Below are 9,126 nucleotides of genomic sequence, written 5' to 3'. Positions count from 1 at the left end.
TGCACTGGACTTAAGAGCAGTTAAGAGAGTATGTTTGCACAGTAGTCATGGCAGCTGAGCTCCTAAAGGCTGAATTGCATTAATAGCTTTAGAGATGCTATAGGTAGTCAGGCAATCATTAGTTCTTCTCTAAGCCTCTGATCAGGTGATGGGTCAGAGTAGGGCTGAGGTCAAGACACTCTCGAAGGCATGCGAGATTGCCCAACCCATCATGAGGCAATGACAACACAGCTGGTCTGCAGCGCAGAGAAGTCCTGTCTTTGGAGGACTCTCATCTTCTCTCTTTGCTTTGTCTTTCAGAAATGTAGATGGCAGCTGCTGTCTTTGAAGGACTCGCACCCATCTGACCCTGCGCAGCGCCTCCGATTGCTACCATGATCTTCTGCATGCTACTGTTGGCCACACTGCCTGAGCCATCTGGCACCGAAGTCAACCCTGGTAGGGAGCTGCCAGGCTGGGAGAGGACTCTAATCTCCCACCTTTCATATGTTCGTTCTCAGCCTTTCTTTGCCCCCTCATGGTGAATGCATATAAACATAACAAATGCATGTAAATGTAATCACTAACTTAGTCCCTGAATGTCCTCCTCTGGACTGAGTTCACCAGTCGAACTTGACAGCTGTACTGGAGTGAAATGCTTCTGACAGTCCCAGGAGGGCTCAGGCACATGGATATACTCCTTCCTCTGCCCACCCAGAGGGTCCATGTTCTCACCAGGCCTGTTTTGAGCCCTGATGATATCTTCATCACTTGACCATGTGGCCTGCAAAACAAACCTGGCTCCAGACTGGCTAAGATATACTGTGCTCACTGTGGAAAGTAAATTACCAGTTAGCAAAGCATAAGCCCCAGCTTTCCAGTTGGCAAGAGGGGTTCTGGAGAGAGAGGTGTGGAACGAAATGTAGAAATCCCTATGCTGCACAAAGCTATGGTGGAGACAGGGATATGAGCCTATGAGTCCCTGTGGAGGGCATGACCTCTTATCCTACAGGATTTGGCAAGTTACAATCGTGATGGAGATAAGTAAGATAATGGTCTGCAATATGTTGCAAAAATCCCTGTGATTAGGTGGTTTGAACTGGAGACAGTGTGAAATAAATGAGTCTAATCCTTTTCCAGGTTGGCTGAAGGTGTGGTGAGGCAGCAGTGCTACCCTGAGGGCCTCGGTTTGCTCTGCTGGGTCTGGCTCTGTTTGTTTGGAGCCCTTTGACTGTGTCTGGCTCTGACCCTGCTCCGGCCTGTAGACATCTGCAGAGGCTTGAGGTTGGGCTGTAACCAGCCAGAAGTGAAGTGAGGCCCGTGGGGGAGCTCACTGGGCACTCCTGGGCTCCCCGTTACACAGCCATGCCCTGCACTGTCCTCCCCAGCACATGTCCAACATTGAACTGGGATTGCCATCTGGTTCTGATGTTCTAGTGGAAGAAGAGGGAAGAGAGCAGCTAGAGGGTCAGTGACATGCAAATTCTTTTTGGAGGTGGTAAGCAGAGAAGTTAGCACACCTGAAGGTGCAGGAATAGCTCCCCCCCCACCAGATCCTGGGAGGAGGGGTGGGCTCTGAGCACAGGGCCGTGGTCCCACCCTCCTGCAGTAATCTCTTCCACCAAGAAATAAGTATGTAGCTTTGCTCACACTTCTCAGTTCTGCCTGTGACTTCCTGAAGCAGCTTTGTGGTCTCAGCTCCCACAGCTGCCTCTCTGTCCCCAGGGGCCATACCCTATTGTTCCCACTCAGACTCCAGCACACCCATAGCCCAGCTGATGCTCTTCAGGCATGACCCTCCACAGGCTCCATTGATTATCTTCACCTGATCTGCTCCAGGAGTGGTCTGAAGCCCCTCCTGTGTTGCCTTCTAAACCAAAGGGGCTGCTTTGTGGATGGTTTCAGACCTATGTAGGAAGGATCCTGTGGATGGTTTTGCCTACCATCAGTTGTTTGACCTCACTAACAGGGGTGAGCTGTGACACTTTTCTGAGCCTCAGTGTAGCCTGTCGGCATGGCATGGCAGGTGTGTGTGTCCCTGAGTGTGTAGTAAAGGGTCAGGGCTGTCTGAGCAGGAGTCCTGGTGGCACCTGAACAGAACCCAAGGATGGTTTTGCTCGAGAGGATGTGCATTTTGGTGATAGCCTTGCGCTGCTTGTTTTGGTGAGAGCCACAGCCACCCACAGAGTGCATCCCTCGATGCCAGGGCCTCTCTGGCTTCCATCTGCCAGCCCTGAGTTTGTGCAATATTGAGTTTTGTTCAGGATTGCAATAAGTCCTGGTCCCCCAGAGTCCTTCCGAACTAGCCAGCTCTCTGTCTGGCATTGCTGCCGGGTGTGCACTAGACCTTTAAATGAAGTGTGACCAGACAGGACTTCTGCTGCAGAAACACAAAAAACCACTTTCTGCTTTCAGATGACGACTCAATCCTTTTGGAAAATCTTCAGATATTTACCCATAGTTCAGCAACATACTAGCTTTCCAGCAATAGATCAGATTGTACTGGTCTGTGGTGGGACAGGTAAGAGTGAAGACAGTCAAGGCTGGTTTGGTTTACTAAACTTACTGTTCAGTATCGGAGCAGGGTTAGAGCTCTAGGTTGGCTTTCAGCAACCACAGTCATCATGCTTGATCCCAGCCAGACACCAGTTGCCTCCTAGTGAATTCTTCTGTAAAGAGACCTCTTAAGAAACCTCAGACATGCATGAATGTTCTGGGTGAGAGCAGAGGCCCATGCAGCTTCCTCGGCTGACTCCAGCAGGGTCCCATCCCTGCAGATTCTGGAAGAGTGGACAGATGGGTAACTGCACAGCAGTGCTTTACCCCAGGTATGCTCTTGCCTCGCTGCAGCCTGCTGCTTAGGAGCTTTCTGAGCTAGCACTTGTGTGTTTGCCCATGGCAGCTGTGAGTTTGTCTAGCTGCTTTTTGAACCCATGTGAACCTTTGGCATTCGGAGTGTTTAAGAGATTAAGGATGTGTACGTTGTTTTTGAACTCTGCTACCTGATCTTTTGATGCCTCCTGGTTCTGGTATTTTGAGAGACAGTGAGTAATTGTTCAGGATATAAATGATCTTTGTCATACTTCATTTCAGTAATCTCTTTTGTAATGATGAGGCTGCTGGTCTTTCCTTTTGCATCATCTGTGGTGCCTTCTCTGCCTTTTGATGGGAGAACAAAGGAGTAAGAGTTCTACTTCATATCTGACTGGCATCTGACCATGAATGCAGACGGTGCTGTAATGCTGTTTACTAGTTTGTTTTGTATGTACTCCCATAACTTGCTTTTTTCTATGTTAAATAATCTGGTATCATCGGCAAACACTATCACTTCACCGCCCATCTCCTTTACAAGATTATTTAGGAATATATGCAACATCACGCATTCATTGAAACTGTGCCTGACAACAGCTGCAGCCAAACCCTGCGAACATTTCTACGCTGAAATCTGTCAGGTAGTTGTTTGGCCTGTGGTTGTTTATTCTCTACAGTGGTAATAACAAGGTGGGTTTCATGCCTCTGTCGTTTCTTGTGGCCTCTGAACCTGGTGAACAGCTTTACCCAGGTTTGGTACAGGGGTAGCAGTCCCGAGACAGAGAAGCGAGGAAGACACCCAAGGCAGTGCTCTGGCTGAGGGAGAGGCAGGCAGAACTGCTGGTAGGGCAGCGGGCAGCCTGGCAGTGAGGATGCCAACGGCCACGCGTGCCACCCTGGAGTGACTGGAGCATGTGCTGGCACTTGCCGGTGTCACTGCAGACAGGGGAGGAGCTGGGGCGGTTGTGGTGGGGCCGCTGTGAGCTCAGAGGACAAAGACCAAAAATCTATAGCAGAGTCAGTTTCCTTTTGTTTTGCGACTTGCCATTGATGATGTTTGTCTTTTAATTGTTTCATGATTTATTCCCATATAACTCTTTTTAATCTGCTGTTGATGTCAGTCTGACAAAAATATCTTGCTTGCCTGTTTTGAATGCTGAGCCTTAATTAAGAGTTTGAGTTTTCTGAAACATCTCTAATACTCCAAGACATGTTTAAAAACTTGAGTCAGGGGAGAAAGCCGGGCCAGCTTGGATTTGTGAGCTACATCTGCACGGTCTTTGGTGTATTGAGCTTGGAGGGCTCTGTGGCTTGAGCCAGTTGGGTCTGTACTCCCTGGAGGCACCACGTCTGAGAGTCTTCTCCTGCCTGGAGAGAAATGCTTGCTCCGATTGAGGCTGGAGGCAGGGAACAGACCAGGATGGGGCAGCGTGGATGGTCAGGGGCTTGGGCTCAAATGTAAGCTCTAATCTGCAGTGACACGACAGAGCAGATGTTTCCATAAGCTAGTCTAGTCATCTGTAATAGAAGCTGCTTAACTTCTCACTTGTTACTGGACTGGTGAAGATAATAATTGTTCCTATTTGAATGGAAGTCAAGCATCCAGTTTATTCCAGGAGAAGAATAAAAACCTCTAACAAATGCTTCTCTTTTTATGTCACATCATTATTGGTAAATAATTTTTCATTGTAAAATAGGTCCATGCAACCAGTAACATTAGTATGGTTTTGGATTTCATGTTCTTAAAATGTTTCTTTGTAAAGTTTTTGGCTTGCCAGGATTCTGCTGAATGATACTAACTCTGAGTGTATTTCATTACTTATAGTTTCAGTTTATGGTAATTATGAAGTATTTTATCCTTTTTATTTGCATTCTGTATTTTATTGTTACCATGTTTATTCCCTAGGCATGATAACTTTTTAATTAAACTTGTCTGGCAATTTAGAAAGAATTGGTACTGATTTTTATTTTTTTAAAACTTGCTTGTGTTCCCTTTATCAGCTATATGCCGTTACCCTTTGGGTATGCATGAAGGGACGATACGAGATGAAGACATCACTGCTTCCAGCCAGTGGTACGATTCCACAGGACCCCAGTATGCACGGTAGGTTAATCTCTGGCAAAAAAATGTAATCCTTTTTTTCTTCTAGATATCCAATAAGTGATTGAGGAAGAAGTTCCTTCACCCTTAAAGAAGAACCTGTTTGCTTAGCTTGTTCACGGCTTCCATATTAAATTTAATTAGTGCATAGTGAAAGACCACAAGGCACTGGTCATGGTCACAAGCTGTTATACAGGAAATTCTGATTCAATATTAAGAAAAAAAAAAAAAATCCTTTCCTGTGAGAGTGAAGCGGTGGGACAGGTACCCAGAGAGGTGGTGATGTCTCAGTGTTTGGAGATTTTCAGGACTTGGCTGTACAAGGCCTTGAGCAACACACTGTAGCTTTAAAGTTAGCCCTGCTGTGAGCAGGAGGTTGGACTAGAGAATTCCAGAGGTTGCTTCCGACCCTCATCTTACATGAATAAATCTCTAATGGATTTGTGACTTATAGGTCAGCCAGGGACAGTGCCACTGGGATTCTTGTAGAGTGCTTTAAACTAAATCATAGGAAATCATTTACAAGGATGAACTTTTCAACAGCATCCTATTGAGGAAATGGGCGGTGTCCACTTTGACTCGAAATCCTGGAAACTGCAGAGTTAAGGAATTGTTAAAAAGCAACTAAAGGATTTTCTTTCAGTGTCAAGCAGTACTACACTCTCGCATAAATTTCGCTTTTCATTTTATTGTCATTTCATTTCTCTCATAGCTATTAACTGATGATCTGCAAAATACTTTTAACTGTAAGCTTCCTTAGAATTGTTTATAATGATGTTATCAAACATTCCTGCAGTTTTGGTGTGAGTCAGATATTCATATCAGGTTAAGTATGGTACTTATATTTTTATGATTAATTTGGGCAGTCCAAAATAATAAAATTCCCCTAGTTCTTGATTGTTTTTTTCTTAGTCTGTGGTAGACCAAAGATATGCTAAGTGTCGTGTGTTTTAATGGAGTTTGAACAAGCCTGTGAGTCTGAAAGCTGTGAGACTTATTTTGTTCTCCAAGGTATGGCTTATCTCCAGTTCTGCAAATACTTTGGGCATTACTTACCATCTGCTACCGTCATCTCTTTGCCGAGGCAGCTGGATGTCCACAGGGTGAAGACATGAAGGCACCCTCTAGCTGACTTCCATTTTGTTGGAGGTCATAGTTGTCCTATGCAGATGTCTGTCCCTGTCATTTCACAGTCACCCTTCCTGCCTTTCTTTTACTTGCCACTTCACCATAAGAAAGTCTTGCACAAACAGCTGACCAAGCTGAGACAAAAGTCTTCTCTAGCCTGTGCTTTGACCTTCAGTGTCTCCTAGGTACTGCCTTCCTTGATGCCCCCGGGTCAGCACTCGCCAATCCCATCAGCGCCAGGATAGCTCTCCGAAAGACGAGGGCGCTTCAAAGGCTTGCTGTTTGCTAAGAAATCCCTGTTGCTAAAAATCTCACATGGTCTTTTTGTGTCTGGATAAATTTTTCATATTTAAAACTCTCACCACCTTGTGGCTAGCACAGCTGGGTCTACAGAAGCCTAGGTAAGGCGGTGTTTTCTGTAGTGGCTCCACCTGCTGATTGCTCTAGTGCTCTGCTCGGCATGCAATCTTCAGAGAGAAGAGCCTTAACCTTTGCAGCTGGTGCCACAATGTTCAGCTTTGAAGCAGAGACCTTCACATTGTACACCCAGCAGTGTCCTGCAGAAGCAACTCTGAATGAAGGAAAGGTGAAAGATGTGTTGAGATGACCCAGAATAATTTGTAGGTGGGCAGAACTTTTCTTTCTAAAAGGTATTTTTAAGATAGCTCCTCTTTGTGCTTGTTAGAGCTGAAGGAGGTGGTCAGGCTTTACTGTATGGGGTTTAGGAGAAGTGAGTATGTGCTTTACCAGCAAGGTGCTAAAAAGCATGCAGTGTGCAATGCAACCGAGTAGCATAGTCGTTTCCAATCAACATGAAAGTCTCTGGGAAAGAAATTACTTCTAACAGTTAATGAAAGATATCTGAAACAGAGGGAGGTGTTCTGAACAGGGCAAAACTGGCTGCAGGACTCAGTCTCAATCGACCATCACCCCAGAGGGGAGAGGTATTTGGTAGCCAGCTGTCAGATCTCACTTGCTGATTTGGTTTCTTTCTGCCAATTCTCAAAATTTCAAGGTGTTCCCTCAGTTACTGGGAAGGCTGGATCCTTGCAAGTGGCATTTTTTTTAACATGTGTGGTTTTGCCCTCAGGTTGCAAAGGGAAGAGGGGGATGGAGCCTGGTGCCCAGCTGGCTTGTTGCAGCCAGAAGATGTACAGTTCCTTCAAATTGACCTGCACAAGCTCTTTTTCATCACCTTGATTGGGACTCAGGGACGGCATGCCCGTGCCACAGGCAAGGAATTTGCCCGTGCTTACCGAATTGACTATAGCCGCAATGGAGAGCGCTGGATCTCTTGGAAAGATCGTCAGGGCAGGAAGGTGAGTGTAGTAGGAATGGAATTGTGGAGTGCACAGAGGTCAAGTCATTGAGAATTAGACTGTAGAAGGCACGTCCCCTAGGTACTGCCTAGTGCATCGTAGTTTATCCTGACTCTTCTGTCAGGCATTCAGTGTCCTTGGCCATAGCCCTGTGTTTGCTGGGATGTTGATCTGTTATTCCCCTGACTTCAATCCATAAATCCCAGCCATTGCCATGACTGAAAACTGTGGCTCTTCACTACTTCGCCACTTCTGTCCGTGTTCAAAACATCATGTGAATGTCCGTCTACCAGCCAGGAACTTGCTTCTAAATTGGAAGCTGTGAAGCAGATGCCTGCTTTGTGATTTTTTAAGAAGAAAAGAAAAGAAGGGAAGGGGTGGCAGGGAAGGGAGATGAGTTTCTGGATGTCTGATAGTGGTGTTTAATGTAGGGAGCAATGAGGAGGAAGGAGTTTAGAGGGTAGGAAATGTGCTGAGCACACACGCTTAAGAAGAGACTTCCCCGCTCACCACAGTTGTCTCCTGCTGTCTCCAGATTTGAGCACACACTCAGCCCTGGCTGTGCTCTGGTCATGTGCATAAGCCTTTATTAAACTTCCCCTGGGAAGGAGTCCCCTTCTCTCATCTGCAGCTCGTCTGACCTGATCACCCTGCCTCAGGCTGGCTTGTGGAGCCTGAAGACCTAAGCCAGACTAGAAAAGGTACTGGGTGTGGTGATGTTTTCTAGCACTGGGGGTGCTTTGAGAAGTCACAGTGGGGTCTGTATTGCAGTGTTAAGTAATAGCTTCTAGCTTGTTAATGAATCATTTGCTCACTTAGACCTTTGATCAGCTATTTGGCCCTTACCATTATCTCGCCCATCCCTCACGTTTTCGTGTGTGCTACAAACGCTGTGTTTGCAGGATGGGAGGGGAAGTTTAAACTCCGTGGGGCTAACTGTTCTTCATCGATACTTTCTTAGGTGAAGTCTGTCTGCATCTCAAATTATATCAGAATTCAATTGGTTACACATCCTCAAGCACCTACATGGTTTTTGTCTCCCACCCTAGTCCTGTGCTGAGCCGTGTCCTTGGGCACTCAGGGCTCTGCTAGTGTCAGGTATAATGATTTAGTACGGGTCGAGTTTTGCAAGATCTCCCTCTTAGGCTATAATAAGGTAATGAGGATGTACTCAGCTGTGTATGATGCTATAATATGAGCCACCCTCTATTCTGTATATGTGGAAGTCCACATATATTCTGTCAGTGTGTGTACCTGTTCCCCATCACATGAGACCAAAAAGTTTTACCTTCTGGTATCCTTAGAGAAGATGGTTCTGCTCCTCTGCTCCTGCTGTTCTGGACGTGACATACATAATGGGGTGCAATTCCTGCCCTTTCAGCTCCTCTGTAAAATGGCCGTCCATAAAACCTGTTTTTCAAAATGTGTCACCAGTATCCATTAGTGAATCCCAATTTTAAAAGAACTGCTGGCTGGTCAAATAATTTGGTAAAAATGTCCTGTAAAATCATTCAAGCCTTGGAATGAGGTGCAGGTGGAGATGTAAGATCCTAATCTACCTATTTGCATGCATTAGAAAGGCCTCTTCCAGTCCTGTGGTTGATAGATTCCCAATTGCTGAGATTTGACTGTGACTATGTGAGCCCATCTTGGCATGTCTGTGTCCAAGGAGATCACATGAATGGTTTCAGTTAAAAAAACAAACAAACAAAAAAACCCAAACCCCAATCCCCCCCCCCCCCCCAAAAAAAAAAAAAAAAAAAAAAAAAAAAAAAAAAAACCCCCCCC

General features: G+C 45.9%; 1 protein-coding gene across 1 annotated transcript in view; it reads left to right on the top strand.

Moving 5' to 3' along the window:
• Positions 1 to 287: 287 nt before the first annotated feature.
• LOC104283780 (discoidin domain-containing receptor 2-like) overlaps positions 288 to 9,126 on the top strand; it is a 32,975-nt gene continuing 24,136 nt past the window's right edge. The window contains exons 1-3 of the mRNA XM_009881998.1: positions 288 to 438; positions 4,792 to 4,894; positions 7,110 to 7,338. Of these exons, the coding sequence (XP_009880300.1) occupies positions 375 to 438; positions 4,792 to 4,894; positions 7,110 to 7,338 (396 nt within the window). The 5' untranslated portion in view covers positions 288 to 374. The remainder of the gene's footprint in view (positions 439 to 4,791; positions 4,895 to 7,109; positions 7,339 to 9,126) is intronic.

Source organism: Charadrius vociferus, unplaced genomic scaffold (assembly GCF_000708025.1).
Source record: "Charadrius vociferus isolate BGI_N301 unplaced genomic scaffold, ASM70802v2 scaffold233, whole genome shotgun sequence".
Taxonomy (NCBI): domain Eukaryota; kingdom Metazoa; phylum Chordata; class Aves; order Charadriiformes; family Charadriidae; genus Charadrius; species Charadrius vociferus.
This window is presented reverse-complemented; position numbering and strand designations above follow the sequence as displayed.